We start from the raw sequence: 24,580 nt of genomic DNA, 5'->3' as shown, positions 1-24,580 counted from the left end.
TGTCGTAACTCGATCGCAATGACTATCATTGAATGCAAATCAGTCAACTGCTGCTACCAACTAGAGAATCTCGGCCCAACTTTCCAAGGTGCAGGAGAACGATGATGTATCCATGATGCGTCTTTTTTCTCGCCAGTAGTTATATATCAGCGAAAAATGGGCTCTATACAACAAGATCACCGCAGTACAGAGTGTCTTTAGCGTTTATCCTGAAGAGATGCATTTGATTACTAAGACGAACGGGCGTCACGGGAGGTCCTTGACTCCCGTTCCCATACATCCAAATATCATGATTCCCAAGCAAAAAAGGGCTGGCTCTCCTCCGCCGTACAATTATAGATGTGCAGTTTGTTTGAAACACAAAACGTGCCAATGCGTAAATTGGCAAGTGCGGATAAATACAGGTGTATTAGATTACGCACCACGTCGTAATATCACTATATCAAGGGAACCATCATGTACATATCGTTGCGTCGGATTCTCGGCGATACGTATTGTGCCTGTACATCAAAGAGACATGTAGAGGCGCAGTATTCGTCATATCAAGAGTATCCTTCTGGTTTTTAGCATATTTGCCTTTTTGCAATGACAGTACTTCGATGTACAAGTAGCCAAATCGCTTTTGCTCACATATTGAATGGCTGTTTAAAGGATGGACCTATGATGCCAGCTGTTCTCTAAGTTCATTGAAATATCACGTCAACATATTGGCGATATGATGTTCAAGTTCGCCATGTTAAAGAACGCATTGAAGTCCATAGAATCAAACAATTTGTATAGCACAGAGCTTTTTTAAAATATCCATGGTAACAATATAACAAATACGAAAATCATGCAGACTTTGTTCAGTTTAGAATTTAATTGCATTCAAGGCCTAAAACGGTTTAGACGCGCAACAATGATTTGACTAATAATGAATACAAGCTTTATATTATCGTTGCATCATATTTACAGACAAACAACCCCCCCATATGAGCCGGCTGAGCCAGCGTTGGTGTCTCAAAGAAGTCTCAATTGCCCTAGTCAGCTTTACCCTCCTTTACGCGTTGAGCATCTCTGCATTTGTGTGAGGTATAGTAATGATTCAATACAAGCAGCAAAGCAAATGCCAGTGAGCCCATTGCATGCGCCTCATGATCATTGCTCAAGTATGAAGAGAATGTTAGATATCCAACAGATGTCCAGAATGAGATTTTGACATTAGCGGATGGACTCAAGAACGATTTAGGCGTTATTAATTTCCATTCATGTTGACCAAGGCTGAATAATTCTTAAATACGCATATCAGCTGTATGCATCAAAGCGATTTTTGGTGATATTCACTTGACTTACCAAACCAGAATCCAGCACCACAGCCTACTATTGTGCCACATAAAAGTCTACCTACCATTGCATCGATTCCTGCTGACTTTGCCACACCATCTATGCCATACTGCACCAGGGAATAGCCTCGATTGATGCCGGAAAGACAAATACACAGTCTATGAACCAAAGGAAACGCTAAAAATAAACGGTGAATCAATAAATGCATGAATTCGTTGGAAAACATGAGCCAGTAGACGATGCTACGATAAACATGTGAGCTAAAGTATACAGCAATGTCAAACGAAATTCTACCCATATAATATCCAGAATTCATCTTTGTAGATAACACCAAGAGGCTCTCCTCGTATCACTGCAACAGTACATGAGCCTGCTGAGCCCAAAACAATGCACGCTAAGAATCCTTGCAACCAGGTAACTCGCTTGACATGCTGCTCTCCTAATGCCGATCTGTATGCATAGACATTTAACAGGGCCTTTACAATTTCTGTCAGTGGCAACGCAGGCATGAACGGGACATTGTTAATGCGCATATCAGATAAAAGCTGAACATTGTCAATTAAAGAGGGGTGTAGTAAAATAGACATTTTGTAGATGAAGGGTGTTTTATTATCAGAAGAAAAGGTTTATATGGCATTTGAAATAGTTTAATAGTTTGGTTATGATAGTGACCACCTTTAGTTTCTACGAGCTTTGAAAGGTGAACTCAAAACGTTGATGATGCTTTGAAGACCCAACACAGTAACCCAGGATGACTTTGGTGCTTCTGGAGCTTGCTCTTGCTCTTCCTCTTCTACCAGCTCCATGGGCTCAGCGGTTGATAGTTCCACTTGAGTCTCAATGACGTTTACCTCAACTGTCGTTTCAACGGTGGTCTCTACTTGTGTTTCCACAATGACATCTTTGTTGGCTGCTGGTGTGGAGGGAGCAATTGCGGATTCTACAGCTTCTTGAATTGTCTCAGCATTGACTTGGGCAGCAGCGTCAATGGCATCTTCTACAATGCGATTTAGTTGCTCGTCGTTGGATGTTGAGGACACAACAGCTTCGTCTTCCTTCTCCTTGACGACTTGCTCTGATTCCCCAGACACCTCTTCAACAACGACATGAGTCAATTCCCCCACTGTCAAGTTTTCAATGACTTGTTTCTCTGCTTCACTAGAGTGACAAGATCAATACGTGTCCCCATGTTTCCCATATCTTTTGCCATCATTTTACCTAGCCTTCAAAGCTTCCAATGCCAGTGCCAAAGCTGCTTTTTGTTCATCTGCGGCATGTCTTCCTGAAATATGACGCTAGCAGTAAAGATGGTTACATTTCACGTATAAACCGCACAGCATATTTCTACTATTTACCACAGATAAAGGTTCCTCTCTATCAGTGATCAGATCACGGATTTCATTGGCCATGCATTCGTAATGGAAGGCCTTTGCCTTGCCATCAATAGCTCTTGGTAAATCTCTGCAAGTAGTGTTGACAATCAGAGGTGTGCTATCGGATTTTGCTGATTTCACAGCCTTGAGAGCACCCTGAAATGGCTTCTCAGTATACCATGCATTCGACCGCTTCGTACACTATACTCACCAAAACGTAGGCATATTCTAAATCTTCCAGTTGGTCCTTCTTTTCATAAACCTCAGTGTAATTGCGCTTATCGTTTTCGCCGTGGTAGATGGAAAACGCACCCTTCTCTTCGTTTGTTACTGCACCAATCCACACATGGCGAGCCTCAGGTTCCTTTGGCTGCATACATGTTAGCTCTGCCCTTGCTCTCTGTCTCACATAGTGCCACTCACCTTGATATTTTCCTCTTGAACAGACTCTTCTTTGAAAACCTGCTTTGCTACATAAATTTAAAGTTTGATGATTTAGCACCATGTAACCACGGCATGTAACCATAAGAGAGTCCTACCGAATTTACCTTTTTTAACTGACTTGAGTGCCTTTTTCTTTTGAGGTTTGGCGGCAGTGTCATTCTTTGCAGTTCTCTTTCTTTTGGTGGCGGGTTTTGTCACTGGCTTGTCTGCCTTTTCTTGCTTAAAAGGGATGAAGGTAGGCACGCGAGAATCTTTCAAATCTAAATTGGCATCCATTGTTTCAAGAGAAAGTGGAACTAAAAGGAGAATATATAATTTGGCAAAAAGGGAGTCTGTAATAAATACATTGGACAGGGCAGGAAAGAATTTTCATTTCAATTGGAAACACCCGCACACAAGACGTGGTGGGGTTTCAATGGGGTGAGTGCTTTTTGATGTGGTGAAGTGCTAGCAATAGCGATGATCTGCATTGATAACAATGCACTCATTTAGAAGACTGTTATCCCGTTGAATAATCAACTAAACAATGAATAGCCGGCTATATAATCCTGATGAAAACAAGCCAGCTATGAGCAACATCTTTCCTTTCACTCTACGCACTATGAAGACACCTTCCCTCAGCATCAGGTTCAGAAAGAGATGTCAGAAGAACAGACTGTCTATGCCGATCCTAGTGTGGTCTATGCCGTCTTCCAGCTCCTCTCCCAACGCATCCGGCCGAGCCTCTTCGCACTCCAACCTGTCATCCCTCAGAAGCATGCCATCCTATCAAACTGATTTGGTCAGAGAACACAGCAGCCAAGAACTGAAAGTGTTGCAGGAGCAGATCAATGGCTTGGCCAAGAAGCTAGTCTCTGCTGAGGAGGCCCTTTTTCAATGGAAAACAGAGTTTTATGATTTGCAGAATCGATTTCAAGAGGTTTTAAACGAGCATGACGTCGCTACAGAAGATACACGCCAAATATTGCAAGAGTCAGAACATGTGCGTTCCAAACGGTTTATGACGAATGCTTCGTCCATTGCTATTCATGGTTCTTCGGAGGAGGAGCAAGAGCAAAAATCACAAGACCACAGATATGTTCATAGAGCATCGTTAAGGTAAAGAACAGCGCACAACGTGAGCCATGACAACATTTCATCAGCTATTATGCGTGTATTTTTAGATCTCTCTCCAGGATCAAAGTGCTCCGATTCTTCAAGCGCAAACGTAATGATTGCCCCATCTTTCGTTTCTATGGTTTAAAACCCCTGCTTAGAAAACAATTATAGTCTTCAAATAAAATGTCAAATGCAGCTTCTCTCTTTGTTTCTATTTTCCAAACAACTCTTTCTTACATTAAACCATAAACAATGTCTTCATTACGTTCACTTGGCTGTCTAGCAAGTCGGTACGGAGCGCGTCAATTCGTCCGCCCATCAGCATTGACTACCAATGTCCGTACATCAATCATCCTGCGTCGTAACTACGCAACAGCTCCTCCAGCAGGAAACAATGGTTCAGGATCTAATCCTTTGCTATGGATTGGTAAGCAATACCCGCTATAATGGCCGTAACAAAGACTCATCATGTGCACGCGGGCAGGTTGTATTTCCCTCGGTGCTGCTTATACGTATTATCAAAAAAAGAGAGCAGACCAGATTGATCAAGCTGTCCATAAAGAACAACTCGAGAATACTGCAAACGCACCTTCTTCAAAAGCACAGGAGAAGAAGGAAGATCCTAAACCCAGGAGTGAATCAGAATCAAAGGACAATATGAACACTAGAAAGGAACCCACCAACAAGCCTGATGATTCCAAAAAGACAGCTCCTGAGAAGAATATCAATTATCAACAGGTCTACAATGACATTGCCGAGTTGTTAGATTCCAATGAAGAGTGAGTATATTTGACATTGATACGGGAAGAGGAGAGGAAGTGTCTAACTGTGGTTTAGCTATGATGATGGATCATACGGGCCCGTTCTCTTGCGTCTTGCCTGGCATTCATCTGGCACCTACAATGCGGAGGATGGCTCTGGCGGTAGTAATGGTGGTACAATGCGTTTTAGAGCCGAGGCAGAACATGCTGCTAACAATGGCTTGGAAGTCGCTCGTAATCTTCTTGAAAAGCATATTAAGCCAAAGTATCCCGAACTTAGTTATGGTGACATGTATACTCTAGGTGGTGTTGTAGCTATCCAAGAGCTTGTAAGTTTTGTATATGTGCTATCGCATGATCATGTTGCAGTGTATTAAAATGAATGTATTTAGGGCGGCCCTAACATCAAATGGAGACCTGGTCGCAGAGATCAAGGTGATAATAAATGCACCCCAGATGGTCGTCTTCCTGATGGATCCAAAAAGGCTGATCATGTGCGTGATGTATTTTATCGTATGGTAAAGTTGGCAAATTAAATTATGCGATTATCAACCAGTACATAACACTCTACATATTAGGGATTCAATGATCACGAAATTGTCGCATTGATTGGCGGCCATGCTTTAGGTAGATGCCATCTTGATCGCAGCGGTTATGATGGACCATGGCAAGAAGCACCTACTTTCTTCTCCAATGAATATTACAAGGCCATCACCTCGCGTGAATGGGTCAAGAGAGATCTTCCTAATGGATTGTGGCAATGGGTTGATAAAGCCAACCCCGAAGTCATGATGTTGCCTATTGAAATCACCATGTTGGAGGATGAAAAGCTGAAGCCTTATTTCGAGTTGTATGCAAAGGATACTGCTGTCTTCTTTGACGATTTTGCCAATGCCTTTAAAAAGTTGATTGAATTGGGTGTTCCCTTTACTGGAGATGAGAAGGAGTATGTTTTTGAAAGACTCAACATGTAAATTATGCATCAGATACAAATAAAGTGCTGTGCTTTATGTGCTTTACAATTCCAATTCACACTCAACGTATTATTTACAATGTGAATGAGGCGACAATGTTGTATTTCGTATATGTTTCTCATCTAATGGGCAATTTCAACCGTTAAATCTATCAGTTGCGAATACGCGCAACAGAGGTCAAGTGCAGTAGTCAGGCAAAGCTTTTTTTTTAGTAGTACCTTTCTGTCATTCTTGCCAGCAGCCAAAACCTTAAAGCTCCGAAAATCCAACTGCTTTAGATTGGCCAGATTCTCTTCAAAATCGACTTGATTTATCTATTTTGCAAGATTCGAATATATAAACTGTGGTGTTCATCCCACACTCCCTTAAGCTGCGCCCGTGGTGGTAGGGCGAAATGGTTAGGCATCCAACATGCCATCTGGATGATCCCGGTTCAAATCTCAGTGAATGCATTTCTGGTGATTATTTTGACGTAGTACTGATGTCCTCGTTTGGTGTTTTGTGCTCTTATCCAGTATCTATATTTTGACGATTTGCATGATTGTATTGGCTCTAGGTGTCGCACCTGATTAGTTGTAGATTTCTTTCCCAACTTAGTTCATTATATATCTTATTCCCCTTCATTGCAGACATTGGGTCCACCAACAGTCTTTTCTATCCCTCAGTATGACATCTAAAGGACTTCAAATAAAACCTGGAGCTCGACTCCCCTACAAAAAAAAAAAAAAAAAAACTCCCTTAAGCTTTCTAAGACTATTTTCAAGGCGCATGCAATGGTGCCATGTATAATGCATGTCTTGAACAAAACTATTGAGGAATATCGAGAAATACGGAATGAGATTTTAGCCAAAAACACCGAGATTTTGTATATAAAGACCTCATAAATAAAGCTTCAGCGGTTGCTTTGGATCTGTAGAAACATTTTGATTCAATACATGTCATAGTAAAAGTCTTCATTTTCAAGGTGAAAAATGCAATCGTTTGATTTTTGATCATATTTTTTGGGTCTTCAAAAAGTTGAGCAAAGGTATCATGAAGTTACTACTACTCAAGTACAACTGTTTGGTGTCATTCCGGTGGCTCATAAAGGTCTACATGTCAATACATGAAGGCTGGAAAGCTGTCAAATTTGGTTATGTATGGCTTTATAGAGTTTATTTACACGGCATAAATCGCATCTTTGGTAACTGCAATTCACTGGAAAGACAGTTCTGTAGCTTGAGCAATTTTTAATTCGAATAGGAGGCATATTGATTTCGGTAAAGCTGATTCAAGCAAATTTTGATGCGCTATGTTGTTGGTAAGCTTATTAACAATGGAAATGAAAACCCGAATTTGCTGCTTGAATACTATGGTTTTGCATATTCGCTTTGCTGCAATCAAGCCCTCGTAGAGATCAATGCTATCAAATGCTGGATTAGATGCTTAGTTGTCATAGGTTTTGCACCTTTGCTTCGCTACGGTAAATCTCCCCTATAAATCAATGTTATCAAGTGTTGAATTAGACGCATTATTATGTCCTTGTATATATAATGAAAATACATAGTGAAGATATATATAGTGAAGATGATTCACAAAAAGTAATAACGTTTATTTCAGATTCTTTTGCTTCTTGACCTTTTCAAAAATTGCTTTGACAACCAGCTTTGTCCTTCTATCCGTATCAATGTTGTCATTGTATCCATTCATGGCATAAGCAAATGCAATATTATACTTTTCATTCCAAACGAACAGAGATCCTCCTGCACCTGCACCACCTACAAATTGAGTTTCCTTGTCAGATAAGTCAAAAAAGCCCTCGTTTGGGAAAGCCATGAATCCACCACGTTGATTGTGAATTACAATTTGAGGAAACACAGCATCTACCTCACTGGCAACAAAAGCAGTAGCTTCTTGGTAGGTAGAATCGTTGATAAAAAGATCAGGCTCCCCTTCGACAATGGCCTTGCCTCTGTTTGCCATCATTGCTGCAAGTTTAGCCATCTACGTACATAAACATTGTTACATAAGCCGAATCTGTTTAGTAGTACATGGTGTGAACTTACAGAATCCGCATTTGTATGACCGGAATAGGAGGGTCCTTCAATGGCTCGTGTTTCAGGATCACGATTGTTCATAATACCCTTCTTCTGACCGATATTTGCATGAATAATTGTCTTTGTGAATAGGCTGTTCTTGTCAAATAGAGCTTTGAGAAAGGTCTTGTCAGTAAAAGGATTCAAGACGGCAGTAGCGAGACCAATCAACTTTTGGTAAGAAGGTCTTGAGTAAAAAGGAGCAATGCGAGAAAGATCTACGCCCTCGGTAGCATCTGGCTTCAAGTACCACTCTGAACCATATTTATCCTTGAATTCTCGGGCAAAATCATCAATGGTGCGGTGCTGAGGATCGACACGACGAATAATCTCATTCTGATACCATCCTTGCGTGATGGCATGGTAAGCATGTGTTGGGATGCCGCCAAAGTTGTGAGGCTGCTCGGCCAAGATTTTGGTAAAGGTAGCATAGTCAGTGACATTGGCCAAAGAAATGGGAGTGTCCAATGCACCCACACCAGCTGTGTGTCTCATCTACATGGGTAAATTTCTTTTGTAAGCAGTTTTGCCACAATCGAGCACACTTGAACCTGCTTACCAGATCCATCAGGGTAACATTCTCCTTGTTGTTTTGAGCAAACTCGGGCCAATACGTTGCGATGCGTTCATCGTAAGACAGTAGTCCTTGATCCACCAGTTGAGCAATGATAATAGCAGCCTACGTTAGTTTATTTATTAATGTTTTTTGCCTCGTGGGAAATGCAGTAAGCATGGACACATAAGCGCACTTACCAGGACTTTTGTGGACGAAAAGACCATCTGCAAAGTATTGTTTGTATACTCAATCTTGTTCTCGACGTCTTGCCAGCCACCTTGAAGACTGATGACCTGCTTTCCGTCAACGTAAGCAGTGAGGCTAGCACCCACTTCATGACCCTGCTTGATGTTATCCACAAAAAGGTCGTACACTTCTTTATATTCGTCATCTACAAAGCCATGCACCGGAATATGAGAAGGACAGTCGAATCCCACCACGGCACACGGGAGACTGAGAAAACTTGGCTTGCTGGCTGCTTGGTACACGACAAGAGATACAAGAGGAACAATCAATGATACAGCTTTGACCAAAGATAGCATTGTAAATGTGGTGCTCTTAAAAAAAATAATCGAAAGACATTGAGTACCTGAGCAATCATGCTTTATAAATTTGTGTCGGCTTGAATGCCAGCTTGTGTAATCGTAAAGAGTTTTATGCGCAAAAATTACCAGAAGAGGGAATATACACGTAATACACGCTGGTTTCCAACATGAAAAAGAGCATTGTTACAGGGAATACAGAAGCCAGATGACTGCAGCCGAAAAATGATGATAGATGTCTCATGCATGGTATACAGAGATTTCTTCTTTTATGTAAGAGATGATGAAGAGTCTATATGTATATATATATATCAATTTTTTATGGTTTCATTGGCCAAGCAAGAGAGCGAGAGAGTGAAGAAGAGAGAAGACGTTCACTTTGCGTCACTCAAACGACAAATACGCCTACATCTTGGACAATCAAAATCTCTTTTTACCACTCTCTCTCTCTCTCTCTTTTTTAAATATTCTTGTCTTGTTTTTCTTTTCTTTCAAAACGTAGCATGGTTTATTTAATCGAAGTAAGTTGTATTTGCTTCATTCATCTCAATTACAGCATAGCTAATCTCCTTCTCTCTCATTTTACCAACTAGTACGCAAAGGTAACGTTTATACATGAGGGTAAAAATGTCAACATTTATCAATGCCTGATGTTGTTGGTGCCTATAGAGTGATCGTAGTGTTTGCAAAGGGCCCAAGAAAGGTTGTATATCTGAAAATCATACTATTGCTGTAAGTGCAGCATAAAGGATCATCTTGATCACATTTTGCTTACAAGTGCTTTAGAAAGGTGCATTGCGACTTGGTGTCGAAACGGACATCGGAGGTACTGCTCGTGTCACTTGGCGCCATTGGTAAGTTACTTACTGTACGGATCAACACAAAAAAAAAATACGCAATTGACACCATGTGAAAGGCTATGCACCACTCCCAAAGTTCTTGCCAATATGAGAGAAGCCATGTCTGAGCCCGAAGAAATGAGTGGATTTGATACTATCAGGGAAGAGGACCAAGAGCGCATCCGAGAAGCATGGGCCGATGGCGAGCTTCCTAAAGACGAAGAAGAGGCTGAAGGAAAAGGCTCTCAAGGTGATGAAGAGGAGGATAGTAAGCAGAAGCCCATATCGTCCTCCAAAGATGCAGAGTCATCTAAAACAACCGACAAGTAAATTATGGTTCTTTGACAACATCTTGTTCAATTTGATGTGAACCTTGCTTTTTTTTTTTATAGGAAAAACAATGAAACTAATAAGCATGGTACTGAAACCAAGGAAGCCAAGGAAACCAAGGAGAGCGTTGATACCGAGAAAGACAAGGAAGGAAACGGTGACGATAAGGAAAAATTTAGCAATGGAGCAGCTAAAACGGCACGTAACGACGAATCAAAGTCTAACAAAAAGTCAAATGTCAACGAGAAGGAGGAGGAAAGCAATGCAGAGAAAGCCGAGACTCCCAAACGCAAAGCATCTACTAAAGCCAAGAAAGTCGAGAAGCCCAAGTAAGCAAAGCTGGTGGGATACGTTTGAATCATCCATCCCTAACATAATGCGTTTATTGACATTTCCAGAACTGAGCCTACTCGTCGATCTACTCGTGTACAAGCAGCAGCAGCTACCAAGGGAGAGTCCGAGTAAGTCAATGCCAACATTTGGATACTAGTATAAACACATTTTGACACTGACGATTTCATAATAACAGATCTGCCAAAGAGCATAAATCATCTGCTTTAAAGCGAAAGGCTTCCAGTTCGGGTACTACAAAGAAAAAATCCAAGAACTAGGTGTCCTTCCTTACAAACAATATATAGCTTTCTAAACTTTGATTATACATCTATTTGTCTTTCTTTCTTTCTTCTTCTACATCATTTATCACAATGGCACTTAAAACAATAAAATAATGGCCCTTCCGTATAAAGCAGTTTTGACATTTGTTGTAATAATTGTATCATTGATCTGTTTCATGTCAAATTCATGCGTCTGTTTGAGCGGGCATTGATGAAAACTTTCGTGTTTATTGATTCAATAGAGAGAGAGAGACACATCGTATTTAAAGTATATGTAATTTGCACAAAGGTGTCCTGCACGCACTCATACACATACAAGTAATTGAGTCATGCAAGTTGAAAGATGAGGGTATGAACAATGTTGAATGGGCGATAAATTATGTACATCAAGTGAGGGGAGGAGCTTTTCAGGATCTGGAGCTGGATGCAACACCCGATGCTGCTGCTGAAGATCCAGATGGGCCAGACTCAGTATCAGGTAAATCACCACCACGGAAAAGATACAGCAACTCTTGTACACCCAAACGATTGAAATCGTTAGTAGAGCCTTCTCCCAACACGCCATCAGAGATAGTCTAGTGCAATGTCAAAATTACATGAATCTTCAACAAATGGAAAAAAAACAAGCCGCTTACCTGCTTCTTCGCTTGCAATGTCAAGATGCGATCCTCTACTGTGTCGCTGATAAAGATACGATGCACGTCTACAGACTTGGATTGACCAATACGATGAACGCGGTCAATGGCTTGATTCTCCAGTGCAGGATTCCACCAGACATCCATCAAGATGACACGATTGGCACAAGTCAAGTTCAGACCCAAAGAACCACACTTTGTAGAGACGAGCAGGACCTTGACTTCGGGGTCATCAAAAAATTTGCCAACAGTATCTGCGCGTTGCTTGATATCCATGGAACCGTCATAACGAAGGTATTTGTATCCTCTGTCGTTTAATGGCCGATGCATTAAGTCAAGCTATACACACATAATTAGCATCAAACATCCCGAGAGAAGCTAGTCTACAGCACTTACGAAGCCAGTAAATTGAGAAAACACAATCGTCTTGTCTTGTCCGCCAGTTTCTGAAGCAGTGGTATCCAGGATCTCAATCATCTTGTCAATCTTGGCACTGGACACATACTCTTGTACTCTTTGCAGTGCTTCTTGTTCCTTTTCCTTGGCAATTCTCCCCTCTTCCTCTTCCTCTGCATCTTCATTGACTTCTTCCAACAGGTGAGGTGCATGGACTTTGATAAAGACCTCCACGCCGACCAACTTGTTCATGCTTAATTCACCACGACACTGGGGACAGCGCTTGTGGCTGCCATCATTGGTATTGATGTAGGAATCAAGACACTCTTTGCACAGAATATGGCCGCAGCCCTTGAGGATTTGAGCGTCTTGAGCAGTATCCATACAGATGGGACACTCAATGTCGCTGAGAGTGGCACTGTCGCTCAACAAACGTTGAATGACCTCTGCACTCATGTCCTTGGCAGCCTGCTCCTGAAACTCTTCAGATAGTCCTTGTTCGCCTTGCTGTGGCTCAGATTCGCCTTCGGTCAATGTGAGATGGGGATGCAAACAAGCCTGACGAAGACGCAACAGGAGCACCAACACGGAAGAGTACTTTTTCATGACGACACCTTGTTTCAAATACTTGTTGAATCTTGCTTGAGCACGCTGGTTGACGTACTCGTAGTGGACTCTTTCGTCTGGCGAGAAATCAATGTGGGTCATGTGGACGTTTCTTTCTGGCAAGTCGAGGATAGGACGTCCGTCAATCAGGGCCTTCTTGGAACGACGCAGTGAGATGGCCTTCATCAGTACAGCAGCAACGCGCATAGCCTTCTTGTGGTAGCCAGTGTTCATTGGCTTCGCAATGGTGTCTCTAAATTCTTCCCAGTCGCAGAAAGGTCTGATACGCAAGAACTTGAGCAAAGAGAACAGCTCCTCAATCTTGTTCTGGATGGGAGTTGCAGTCATACACCATCTGTAGTTGGCGTCGATCAGACAACATGCACGCGCAGCTGCTGTTTGCTTGTTCTTGATGGTATGTGCTTCGTCCAAGATGACTCTGTGGAAGGTAATCTTGTGGAAGGGGCCCAAGCTACTTTCCTTGAAATTGGATGCAGTGACAGCATAAGACGAGATGATTACTAAAGAGAAAAGATTTAATACCAACGCACTGATACTGCATAATTTGGGCTTACCATCGTAAAGAGCCAAATGGCGAGGGTTGCTTGTTCTATGGCTACCGTGAAAGACGAGCACCTTCAGTCTAGGACTGGTCTTTTCTTCAATCTCTCTGCGCCATTGATCCATCAGCGACACTGGACATATAATCAAAGTGGCCTTGATCTTCAATTCGCCTTGTCCAAGACGGCTGTTGGCAGGTTCAATCTCACCATGGTCCACACTTGCATAATCAGTGCATGGGTTTTGTACGATGGTTGCCATGGCTTGAATAGTCTATCATAAGGTTGGTACATACAGTGCATTCATAGCTATTGCTCTTCTTACCTTTCCGAGGCCCATATCGTCAGCCAAAATACCACCGCGGTTATTGGAATTTTCCATCTTGGTCATCCATTGCAAGCCAATCTTTTGATGCTCCAACAGTGTGATTGACAAGCCATCGGGAGTACCAGTGCGATCTTCAGGTGGAGGCGGCTCGTCAGAAACAATATTCTCTAGCAACTCACGGAGCTCACGCTCAGTTTCCTGTTGACCCAAAGGTCTTGAATACAGGGAAGGAAGATGCGGATTAGCATAGTAGCCCTTCTTTGCACTCTGTTGAGCTGCAATCGCTGCCATATGTGATTGAAGAAGACTTGTAAAGCTGTTGGATGACGCTGCTGTGGCTGCTGACTGCATGCGAGGCATTGGAACGTCGGCAAGGCGTCCTGGAACACTAGCCATGATGTTGTATGATGATTGAGATCTGTCTTGATGTGTAGAATTGCCAGTACCGTCTGATGTACCAAAGAAATATGGATGAGAAGGGTAGCCGTATATGGGGTTGCTAAGGTAATCCTGCACATCATAATCGCTATCCTCTTCATCAGAGTCAGTCAAGTAGTGAAAGTTTCCATAAGCAATTGGGGTTTCACTGGTGAGATCAATGCAATCATCATCATCGTCGTCGTCAATGATCTCAAAGGGTGTTTTGTCTTTGCTGTTGGAACCGAACTTGATCTTTTTGTTCTCTCCGCGGTCGATAGCGTCTATCTCTCGCTTCAATGACGTTTGTGACATGAAGGATGCATTTCGATAAGGCCCTCCATCTGATAATAATGGTGCACTTGATGATGGCGATGATGATGATGCAGCTGCGCTTGTGGAGCTACTGCCTTCCAATTGTCGTTGTAGCTCAAGGGCAAACTCACGATCTCGCTTGTTTTCTAACTCCAGCTTTTCTGCAATTTGTCTTTGTGCGTTGATTTCATCAATGTTGATGCCAAACTTGCTCAATTCATCTGGATCTTCTAGACCTGCTTCGACAAAAAATGCATATGCGTCGTCATCTAATGAAATACTGTTGTGTGCACTAGAACCTGCCATGTTCAGTTTCTTTTTATCGCTGGCGCCGTCTTCATCGTCACTGATACTGAGTACTACATCGTAGTCATCCGCAGCGGTGAGATCCAGTACAAAGCTGGAAGCGCTTGGACTATCGATATCTTGAGGTGTGCTATTGTCATCTAACACAACAGGAGAGTCGCTGCCAAAGGCCTCCATGTTGGGCGTACCATAGAAATCGCTTTCAGTATCTGAAATTTCCAACACTTGATATTCAGGTTCGCTCATTTCTTTTTGTCGTAGATAGGGATGGTTGAAGTGAAAGAAGAGAATTAACTGGAAGAATATTCTAAAACAAATACAATCAATCAAAAAAAGTTTCTTTGATGACCAGCCAATAAGGGATGAATCCCTTTTTAGAGCGAAAAATGAACTATTGCGCATGTCCTTTGAATCATGACCGATAATCGACTCTTTTTCAATGAAACTTTGCGAGAGATCAAGCGGTATGTCTTGTGCGTTAGATTGCGCAAAACTTGACAGGCATATTTAATTGCATGGAATCATATTTGATCAAGATTCATTGTTAGGGTGGAATGAAAAGTGTGTACATGGGAGAAGGCGCCTAGTTTTGACACGCAGCACCGAGCGATTTACTGCGAAATGCTGCGCTATACCGCATCCAATAGAGCATTGAGTTGTCCAAGCAGATCGACATGCCATATCAGGCACGTACTGGGTAACAACGAACGCCCAACAATACCGTCTCGTGGAGAGTGCTGTATTATCATCGCCCTAAATAACGACGCAGTACACAAGCAGATAGCATACTTGCATTGCTTCCAGTTACTCAATGCCTAGCGAGATACAGCAAAATTTGGTGTCTGAGCCGTAATTTCTCGTCCTAAAAACCGCTTCAGACCACCAGAACAGCACCAAACTCTTGCTCTCGCATAGCACTAACTTCCTGACACCTTTGCTCGACTTTTTGAAGACCCAAAAAACATGGCCAGAAATCAACTAAAAAGCATGAGGGATACCTCATGGTTTTCATCGAAAATCAAACGATTGCATTTTTCACCTTGAAAATGAAGACTTTTACTATGGCATGTATTGAGTCAAAATGTTTCTACAGATCCAAAACAACCGCTGAAGCTTTATTTATGAGGTCTTTATATACAAAACCTCGACATTTTTGGCGAAAATCTCATTCCGTATTTTTCGATATTCCTCAATAGTTTTGTTCAAGACATGCATTATACATGGCACCATTGCATGCACCTTGAAAAGTAGTCTTAGAAAGCTTAAGGGAGTGTGGGATGAGCACCACAGTTTATATAGTCGAATCTTGCGAAAGAGATAGACCAAGTCGATTTTGAAGAGAATTGGACCAATCCTGGACAAAAAGAAAATAAGCGGAATTTTAATTTGTTTTTTGGCAGGCATATTCAATGCTACTCTCATCCCAAGATAATCGATGCTTCTGAAGTTTATTCAGCTGAAGAATACAAATAAAATAAGCCGCCAGTATGTAGTTTAGATGCTGGAATGTACCTCGTGTTAGATTTTTTTATACGTTTGGGGAAATATAAGCGGTCAACAGTAGTGCATAACCAAACTTTCTAACCGATCGCATTAAACATCATTGCAATGCTCTATTCACTCACCCAAATGAGCTGTTTGGATACGACAGCATCTGAAGCAAAAGCTGCATATTCATCAAATTTGATTAATGGCATCGACAGGGTGTTAACAGTCACCATACATACTCCAGGAACTCTGGCATGATTTTATTCAGTAGATCAGTGCATTCGGAAATGCAACATAAGAGGGGTAGATGTAGAGCAGTTGTGCCTTGACAAAAGTCGTCAGAAGGAAGAGAAGACGCTAGTGGTCGCATTGTGATGCCTCTGAATTACATAATAGCCATTGCTATCAAGTCGAAATCAAAATGATGATACATTCGATCGAGATTTCGCTGATGATGATGAATGTTTTTCTTGTAAAGCGAGACGATGCGCATCTATTTTGATGCCCGATCTTGGAATGTACAAGGCAACGATCAAGCACCCAAGCAACAATGAGCCAATTCCATCTTGGAGTTACGCAAAACCGGGTAAACTGCTGCCTTCCCCATGCTGTTTAATTGGGTACATGGCTAAAAGTTAAAGGGCTGGACTCAAATCCACCAGGGTACAAGATATATTAACTTTTTTGATGTCCAGCTGTGATACAGCAACAAAACATCATTTCAAACAAGGAATGGACAACAGAAATGTTTTTATAATAATGGTGGAATGGAGATATATTTATATAAAAAATGTTTTTTATGGGGGGGGGGGGAAGGGGTTGAAGGAGAGAGACAGAAAAGCAAAAAAAAAAAAAAAAAAAGTGCTGTACCAAGTGTGTGTGTATTTGTGTGGGGGATTAATTTTATTGCTTTGTTGTATGTATTAAAAAAATGCTTTCTATGAAATTAAGATACTAATTTTTAAATAAAAGATGAAACGAATATATGACATTATAACTGAGGATCAAACATAAAATCTCTTGTACGATCAGACATCAATACATTGCCCATCTGCTTGAAGCTCATTAAACCATTTTCCTTGTTGGGCTTGATGAATAATGGATTTTTGCTGTAGGATAGGCGGATGCCACCTTTAACGGAGTTTGTCAAATTGTGCCCTTGCAATTCGTTCAAAGCTTGAGATGCGAAAACAATGTCTTCAAACTCGACAAAGCACATGGGGCCTTGAGGCTTTGTGCGGAAACACATGCGACGGTAGCCTTTGCAGAGTGAAAATACTTGACGAAGTTCCTCCTCAGACGTATTGGGTGGCAAGTTGCCGACATACAGGGTATTACATGGGGGGTTTTGATCAGCGGGGTTGGGCAAACGTTGAACTGGAGATGAGAGACTACTACTGCCAGGCGAAGATCTCAAATCCAAGTTGTTTGTAAGTAGCGAGAGAGATCCCATTCTCATCAAATCATGTTCCAGGAGATTGGCGCTGTCAAAACGGGTGTCATTGGGAACAGGAGAAGACTTTGAAAGGTAGTGATATTCATCTGCGTCGTTCATCAATTTGGGTAATCTTTGCGGCTGCTGTTGTTGCTGTGTATTTTGATTTTGTTGTTGAATATGCTGTTGATGTTGGTGTTGATGATGAGATGAGAGATTATGCTGATGCTGATGCTGTTGAATGGTGGATGAAGATGTTGGACCTAAGCCAAATGCACGAGATGATATGAAACCTAAATCTTGATCAAAAGACTGAGATCGAATGCCAAAGAGGGAATCATTGAAGTTTGGATCAATAAATAAATCAGTTTTGTAATCTTGAGGTGAGAGCAAATCACTTGGTAAAGGAGAGAAAGAGTCATAACGTTGCTGCATGTTCTTCAATGAGGAGGATTCAGAAGTAGCGAGAGAGGAGGCGACCAGCGATGTATTGGGGCTTGTAGTGGAGTTTACAGCAACAGATTGCGGGGCAACTGTCGCAGCAGTGGACGTCGTAGTCGAGGAAGATGTGGTGGATGTTTGGGTGGCAGATCCTCGCTTGATGTGTAAGTTTTTCTTGGCCATCTCAGCTTTGAGCACTGTGCCTTTTTCTTGATCTATCTTTTTACCACTCAAGACGTCGATTGCTTCCAAAGCTTCAAGACGAGTGCGAAACCTAGCAAATCCAATCTAATAACAAGGTTAATTATTCACCAATTGGAGAGACTGACGGTAATTACTTACCATTTGTTTTTTGCCGTTGGTTGAGGAGGGGATAGAATCGTCGTCCTGGTCTTTGCAATGCCATTTCAACGAAGCAGCTTCAAAGCCATGGCAGAATGTAAACATATTTTGGAATTCTCTCTCGGCCATATCTTCGGGGAATCCCACTACGAATATTGTTGTAACATCATCCATATTAGTTGAGGTTGATTGAACAGGGGATGTTGCACGAAAGAAGGCGGAAGAACCAGGGGAAGCAGACAGAGGGTGGACTCTTTGAATATCGTTGAAATTGAAAGGGTGAGCGAATGGTTGTGGTTCACTGATCATCATTGAATATGTGTTTACTATTTATGGGATGGAGTAGGGTTTAAGGGGGGGGAGGCTTCTTGTCAAAATCAAATACAAAATGTCAAGGGGTTGTGGGGCTTCTTGTTGCTTTTGATGTTGCTGTTGTAAATCACAAGAATAAGAAAAAGTTTAAAGAATAAATAAAGATGAGAGAAAGAGAAAAGAAAAAGAAAAGGAAACCTTTTTTTTTTTATATAAGGATTTTTTTAAATACAAAAAAAAAAAAAAAAAAGGGAACTTTGCCAAATATGCAATCAGAAAGAATGTGCCATAGGTTCAAATAACAAAATTCGAAAAAGGCCCTTCATATGAGTTGATTGGGTACCTTGATTCATATAGAAAAAGTCACCTTGATATCTCATTGGTTTTGTATCCAAAGATAAATTTTTTTAGTTTTATTTTTTTATTGCTTTTTTTTTTTTTTTTTTACGCATTATCATCGAATAATCCACAAAGAGAGAGAGAGAGAGAGAAAAGGCCAAATGTCGATTGATCCAACTAAATATGCCGACCCAAAGTAAGTATCGCGAGGATGAAGGGCAGAGACGAAGGGCTCAGCTTTGCATTGCAGCTACTTTAAGGTCTCTTTAAAGACGCCAATGGCCATCGCCGTTGCTGGTGGTGCAGACTCTGGAAAAGTAATACAAGAAAAAATACCACCAAATGAAAAAGGATTGCAAACTGATGTTGATTAGAAAGCATTTTGTGAGGCATTGACTTCTCGATTGAGTAAAAAACACGCTACCAAGGTTGCTCTCATCAGTCTCACTCAATTCTATCGAGAACTCACACCATCTGAGAGAATCAAATACGAGGCAGGCGAATTATACACAGATCATCCGGGTAAGATGCGCACGAGAAGAAGAAAAATGGTGGGCATAGCACTCATGCGGCATGGTCATTTGCCACTTAAATAGATGTATTCGACATTGATTTGCTGAAGGAAACCATTCGATCTATTCTCTCAGGTAAGCCAACCACTGTGCCTGAATGGGATGCTTCAAATCATACCAGGTAATATGTTGTGAATTTAATGCGTTTTGATTATAAATCCTTACAATGGCTCTCTTGGCTGAAACTAGAAAAGGCACACGCGTTATTGAGCCTGTAGATGTATTGTTGGTTGAAGGCACATTGGTCCTGTACCAAAAGGAGTTATGTGATCTGATGTTTATGAAGGTTTTCATTGATGAGGATAGCGATGAACGCTTGGCTAGAAGAGTGCGTAAAACCAAGGTGAGAAATGGGCGCGTGTTGACCATCAAAGAACTCTTGGTGGAATATGTGGAGAAAGTCAAGCCCATGTATGAAGAATACATTTTACCGGTAAGATCCATAGTTTGCATGAATTTTGTGTGGATGTTGATCGTTTTGCCATACACTAGTCGAAGAAATCTGCGGATATTATCATTCCCAGAGGTGTCGAAAATACAATTGCGCTTCAGGTCATGACCAACCGTGTCGAAGATTACCTTGAATTTCGCAACGTTGACGAAAAGAAGGAGTCTGTGACTCCAGGTGCTGCGGAAATCTTGGCTCAACAGATCAATAGTTCCTACAAACGCATTCCCGAATAAATCACAACAGAGCATACCGCATATCATATATTTTCTGTTCAGTCGTATCGCACATGTTGGCTTGTTTGTAATCTACAGGAAACGTTGATTTAATCGCAAATGTGGAATCTTGCGAAAATGGTAAACACTGTTTGGTTTGAGGCATTTCGGTGAGCATTGGGCAAGTTTGAGGAGGGGGGGGGGCCATTCTTGTATTTTTCTGTATAGGCTGTTGTCTTTTGTTGTCTGCCTCCCGTGCTTTGTACTGTTGCTATTTGGCCGTGCACGATTCTAAAATAACAATCGATCTGTTGTATTTATGTATGCTTCCATTTTGCTGCCACAAACAGCTAAATCCAATTTTTTTTTGTTTGATGATTTTCAGCATTTGGCATATTTCATGTAGTACATGCTTGCATACGCTTGTTTTGTCGTCTTCTTACATAAGCATGGCTATCATAATGGACTGTAAACGGTAGGGGTGGGAGGGCATTAACAATGGCCATGGTAGGCACTAAAGATTTAATCACTTTTGAGCGACAAGGCACCTCGGAAATATATAATTTCAGTGAGATGTACATAGACATGCAACCAATACGGATCAAAGAGTTTCAAGATGCTCTCGACATGTCACCCTTGATGTATGATGTAAAAAGAATACAATAACCCTTGTTTGTGTTGAGTTTCGGCTTCCATATTAGTACTGATTGAAGTGTTCCATGGATCATCATGAAAAAATATGAACACAAAGTACATGTTTGTTGTTGTTACAATCTCTTTTTTCTTTCTTCGCCATTCACACAGTACAAAATCTATTGGGGGGATTTCCCATGTAGGCCATTCAACCTTATTCACCCCACAATCTATTCTCGCCAATCATGGTTATACATGTTGAGTGAATAAACAAAGGGGCAGGGAAAAGAATCAGTTAAAAAAGGAGGGGTGGGAGGGTTCTCCGCATCTGAAGCTCAAAGCAGATAATCTCCAAAATACCGCACTTTGCCAGGTCAGATATTACCTGTGCTACCTTGGATTCACAATACCACAGTTTATACATGATAGAATCACATGAGATGCTCTTGTTATATATTGGCTAATGATAAAGTAATCTACTGTGATTGGAAGGATATATCGCCATGATTCCATTAAAAATGTATACACATTTATGAATCCCCTTGCGTTTGTATTCTGTCTCCGCCAAAAGGTCATATTCTCTGTCTGTGTGTGCGTTCAAATATTAACTAAAAAATTCTTATCTTTCTTCTCTCTCTCTCTCTCTTTCTCTTCTTATATATTTTTTAAGGAATCTATATATACCTCTCTCTCTCTCTCTCTCTCTCTCTCTCTCTGTATTTATTCCCACAATGGCGCCCATTGTGTTAAAAGTTAAAGGAAATATGCAATCATTGCCCTTCAACAATGATGATGCATCTGATGATTTGTCCAAGACATGGAGAGTCTGTACCAAAGTAAAAGACTCGCTGGAAAATGGATCAAGACTAGAGAATCTCTCATGGCGCCTGTGGTTTGCTCACAACACAAACGACAATAAGAAACCAACTCCCGTTTCCCCTGCCGCTGCTTCTTTGCTTCGTAATTTTAGGGTTCCAGATGATTTTGATTTCAAAGCACAGCAACAAAAGAGAAAGAACATGAAGACACATGCTGAACTAGAAGCAGAGTACAGACGGAAACTAAGCCTACAGCAAAAGAAGCAAGCAGAGCAAAAAATACAGGATTTCAGCTTATACAATAACAACAGCAGCAGCAATGTAAACATGGATAGGCAAAAAGAGTTTACGCTTCATCAATTTACATCAGATCAAGCAGGTGATCAGGTTATCGAATTAGACGATATCTTCAAATCGTTTAGTGGTGACATGCAAGCCTACTTGGATCCTTCAGAAGAAAGCCCAACATCTCAACAACTGGATCAAATCATAAATCAATCATGGCCTCTGCCTTCATCTGATTTCACCCAGGCAAGCAGCAACAGCACTTCTCCGATTACATATCAGCCGCCATCTTATCAACCAGACTACACTGATTATAACTATAATGAAAATTCCTCTGCCCTGTATGTTTCATCTGAAGCAATGCCACCTATTCCTATAGGTACACTTCACAACAAGTTACTAACGACACTACCCAGAGAGACATTGGAAACAGCCGGAAGACTACTCAATAGTAACAGCAATAGCACTTTCAGCAGTAGTAGCAATAGTAGTATGAGCATTCCATCATCGTCAAATTACTCATCCTCCATGATTCAATCCACACCCACTACGCCTTATATGACGACAGCCTCCACCTTTTCCACACCACAAAGCAATCCTGTCATGACAAATCAGCAAGTGATACAAGCACAACAACATCAATTTTTCGCTCAGCCTATTACTACTCCAACGATTACTACCAAAAAGAATATTATACCTACTGCTTCTCATAGTACCTCATTTACATTCTCTCATCATCAAGCCCCACAACTTCCCCGACAGCAACAGCAGCATCAATTCCATCATCATCAACATCATCACAAGCAATCTAAATCATTACCCTCTTCGCGGGCGCCTTCTCCACCACTGCCATGTGATTTAGGAGGATCCTCTTCCTCCGCATCTTCCTCTCCCACATCTGTCCTTTCTCCATCTTCATCTCCAAACAAAAGATCAGTGGCTATCAATAGCTCGCCTTCGGAAGGAAAAGCGCCTGTCTGTAGCAATTGTAGCACTACATCTACTCCACTCTGGAGAAGATCAGCGAATGATGAATTACTTTGTAATGCATGTGGTTTATAGTAAGTCTCTTTGTCTTGCTTGTTTTAATATGGTCATATTGCTAACATTCTGTACAGTCTTAAATTACATAATGCGCCTAGACCGAAATACCTCAAACCACAATCTTCTAGAAAAGATCTTCGTGGTGAAGATGAGAATATTATTCAACCTCTTTGTTCCAATTGTGGTACATCAACTACGCCTCTTTGGCGACGTGATTTAGATGGAGCGCCATTGTGCAATGCTTGCGGTTTATAGTAAGTTTCGGATCGTTACATTGATTCCAATACAGTGTGCTGATGAATTGCTTCGATAGCTTAAAATTACATCATGAAAAGAGGCCTTTATCTATGAAGACGGACAATATCAAGAAGCGACAACGTTGCGATAATGGAAATTCTGCCAACAACAAATCAAACATCTCTGCAAACAATACGCTCTCTACAGCGACAAAAAAGAAAAATCGAGTAATGGAGGAGCCTTTAACAACAACAGTTACATTTGATACCAAATATCAATACATGGAAGATATTATACCAGCAGAAAATAACAACAATAACAACACAGCAAGCAATTACTCGCCATTTGGTTCATTTGGTCTAACATTAACTCATCAGCCTATTTAACTTTCTTTGTTTTCTCTTTCTTTTCTTTCATTGTACAGCATACTATCTAAAAAAAAAACATCCTCCCTTTTCTTCTGTGTTTCTCACTATATTTCTATTATTAAAAGCAAATAATTGGCAATCTAATGTTGATAGCATTTGTTTAGTGTGTGAATTTTTAATGCGATTCCGTACAGCATCTCTACACACTCATTAGTATCAAGTTTTTCCTGCTTTCCTTTGTGTGTATGTGCATTGATTTTCTCTCACGCACAAGCCAGTACACATTGCCTTACGAGCCTATAACATGAACTATGTAAAGCATGAAGAGATCTTTGCCCTGAATTAAAAAATCCGGGCAACCTTTCATTATCCTTCCTACTACAACCATCCGACTTTTAACCCCTTTCTTTCTCTCCCCCCCCCCCCCCATATTTGAAACTTTAAAAAAAATATAGATAATGGTGTCATTTTCATGAAAACAAGTAAATTCATACATGTTGTGCTTTGGTAACAAAATGTCATGATGCATATTTTCAGATAGTCGCACCAAGAAGTGATATAAATATTTGTTACACTTTAAAACTGACTTTATCAGTATAAATACCGCAGTGAGCAGTTTTGCATTTCGTACATGAACAATCAGAATTTGTCGGTTATGGGTTACACATTGGTGCTTTTGTCAAACACATATATCTGTTGACGATCTAAGGACTCTTTGTATGGAAACCTGAGGGGTTTTTTTTTTATGTTTCCGGAATTGGGGAGGTGTTGGAATTATCATAATAAAAAAAAACCGCAATTAGCGCTACAGCCTTGTTCATCATTTTTAAGTATCTGTAATATGATAATAAATACACATTGCCTTTGTCTGACAACCAAATAGCGAGTGCTTCTAGACACCGATTTCCAGGGACAGCCGCCAAAGTTTAAGCAGTGTTGAAAGAATATATCAGTCATGATGTAAATATTGAGAACACTAGAGCCTCAAAAGATTGAGTTTTGAGCAAAGCAACAGCACTTTATTTCGTTACAATCAGATAGTTCATCAGACACTGGATCATCAACCCTACTTTAAAGCCATTCTATGCGTCTTTTAATATGAGCAGATATA

At 41.0% G+C, this 24,580-nt stretch overlaps 10 protein-coding genes across 10 annotated transcripts; 5 read left to right on the top strand and 5 right to left on the bottom strand.

Annotated features, from left to right (window-relative positions):
- Nucleotides 1-1,019: 1,019 nt before the first annotated feature.
- On the bottom strand, nt 1,020-1,910 carry ZWF1_3 (Glucose-6-phosphate 1-dehydrogenase; the record flags this gene model as incomplete). The annotated part of the gene is made up of 3 exons (XM_064825974.1): nt 1,020-1,270; nt 1,333-1,565; nt 1,618-1,910. 3 exons carry the CDS (start codon nt 1,908-1,910, stop codon nt 1,020-1,022), a joined length of 777 nt encoding a protein of 258 aa, XP_064687488.1.
- Nucleotides 1,911-2,000: 90 nt separating this feature from the next.
- Nucleotides 2,001-3,416, bottom strand: OXR1_3 (oxidation resistance protein 1; the record flags this gene model as incomplete). The annotated part of the gene is made up of 6 exons (XM_064825973.1): nt 2,001-2,481; nt 2,542-2,618; nt 2,679-2,852; nt 2,908-3,066; nt 3,120-3,166; nt 3,245-3,416. The coding sequence occupies 6 exons, from the start codon at nt 3,414-3,416 to the stop codon at nt 2,001-2,003; spliced, it is 1,110 nt and encodes a 369-aa protein (XP_064687487.1).
- Nucleotides 3,417-3,666: 250 nt separating this feature from the next.
- On the top strand, nt 3,667-4,409 carry ATC70_006700 (uncharacterized protein; the record flags this gene model as incomplete). The annotated part of the gene is made up of 2 exons (XM_064825972.1): nt 3,667-4,238; nt 4,304-4,409. 2 exons carry the CDS (start codon nt 3,667-3,669, stop codon nt 4,407-4,409), a joined length of 678 nt encoding a protein of 225 aa, XP_064687486.1.
- Nucleotides 4,410-4,490: 81 nt separating this feature from the next.
- Nucleotides 4,491-5,973, top strand: ATC70_006699 (uncharacterized protein; the record flags this gene model as incomplete). Its single annotated transcript, XM_064825971.1, has 5 exons — nt 4,491-4,665; nt 4,723-5,017; nt 5,076-5,328; nt 5,392-5,517; nt 5,578-5,973. 5 exons carry the CDS (start codon nt 4,491-4,493, stop codon nt 5,971-5,973), a joined length of 1,245 nt encoding a protein of 414 aa, XP_064687485.1.
- A 1,590-nt stretch (nt 5,974-7,563) lies between these two features.
- Nucleotides 7,564-9,146, bottom strand: ATC70_006698 (uncharacterized protein; the record flags this gene model as incomplete). The annotated part of the gene is made up of 4 exons (XM_064825970.1): nt 7,564-7,956; nt 8,019-8,543; nt 8,608-8,727; nt 8,802-9,146. The coding sequence occupies 4 exons, from the start codon at nt 9,144-9,146 to the stop codon at nt 7,564-7,566; spliced, it is 1,383 nt and encodes a 460-aa protein (XP_064687484.1).
- Nucleotides 9,147-9,761: 615 nt separating this feature from the next.
- Nucleotides 9,762-10,926, top strand: ATC70_006697 (uncharacterized protein; the record flags this gene model as incomplete). The annotated part of the gene is made up of 7 exons (XM_064825969.1): nt 9,762-9,767; nt 9,816-9,878; nt 9,933-10,000; nt 10,063-10,311; nt 10,378-10,644; nt 10,714-10,776; nt 10,845-10,926. 7 exons carry the CDS (start codon nt 9,762-9,764, stop codon nt 10,924-10,926), a joined length of 798 nt encoding a protein of 265 aa, XP_064687483.1.
- Nucleotides 10,927-11,336: 410 nt separating this feature from the next.
- Nucleotides 11,337-14,738, bottom strand: ATC70_006696 (uncharacterized protein; the record flags this gene model as incomplete). The annotated part of the gene is made up of 5 exons (XM_064825968.1): nt 11,337-11,504; nt 11,565-11,903; nt 11,961-13,087; nt 13,142-13,400; nt 13,452-14,738. 5 exons carry the CDS (start codon nt 14,736-14,738, stop codon nt 11,337-11,339), a joined length of 3,180 nt encoding a protein of 1,059 aa, XP_064687482.1.
- A 2,233-nt stretch (nt 14,739-16,971) lies between these two features.
- ATC70_006695 (uncharacterized protein) lies at nt 16,972-18,510 on the bottom strand (the record flags this gene model as incomplete). Its single annotated transcript, XM_064825967.1, has 2 exons — nt 16,972-18,144; nt 18,199-18,510. 2 exons carry the CDS (start codon nt 18,508-18,510, stop codon nt 16,972-16,974), a joined length of 1,485 nt encoding a protein of 494 aa, XP_064687481.1.
- Nucleotides 18,511-19,010: 500 nt separating this feature from the next.
- Nucleotides 19,011-20,105, top strand: ATC70_006694 (uncharacterized protein; the record flags this gene model as incomplete). The annotated part of the gene is made up of 6 exons (XM_064825966.1): nt 19,011-19,045; nt 19,100-19,166; nt 19,224-19,371; nt 19,446-19,542; nt 19,611-19,854; nt 19,914-20,105. 6 exons carry the CDS (start codon nt 19,011-19,013, stop codon nt 20,103-20,105), a joined length of 783 nt encoding a protein of 260 aa, XP_064687480.1.
- A 1,343-nt stretch (nt 20,106-21,448) lies between these two features.
- ATC70_006693 (uncharacterized protein) lies at nt 21,449-23,487 on the top strand (the record flags this gene model as incomplete). The annotated part of the gene is made up of 3 exons (XM_064825965.1): nt 21,449-22,881; nt 22,939-23,118; nt 23,178-23,487. 3 exons carry the CDS (start codon nt 21,449-21,451, stop codon nt 23,485-23,487), a joined length of 1,923 nt encoding a protein of 640 aa, XP_064687479.1.
- Between the last annotated feature and the right edge of the window lie 1,093 nt (nt 23,488-24,580).

This window comes from Mucor velutinosus, assembly GCF_035048745.1.
Source record: "Mucor velutinosus strain NIH1002 chromosome Unknown tig00001547, whole genome shotgun sequence".
NCBI classification, from domain to species: Eukaryota; Fungi; Mucoromycota; class Mucoromycetes; order Mucorales; family Mucoraceae; genus Mucor; species Mucor velutinosus.
The sequence above is the reverse complement of the archived record's forward strand: the minus strand, read 5'-3'. Positions and strand labels throughout refer to the sequence as shown.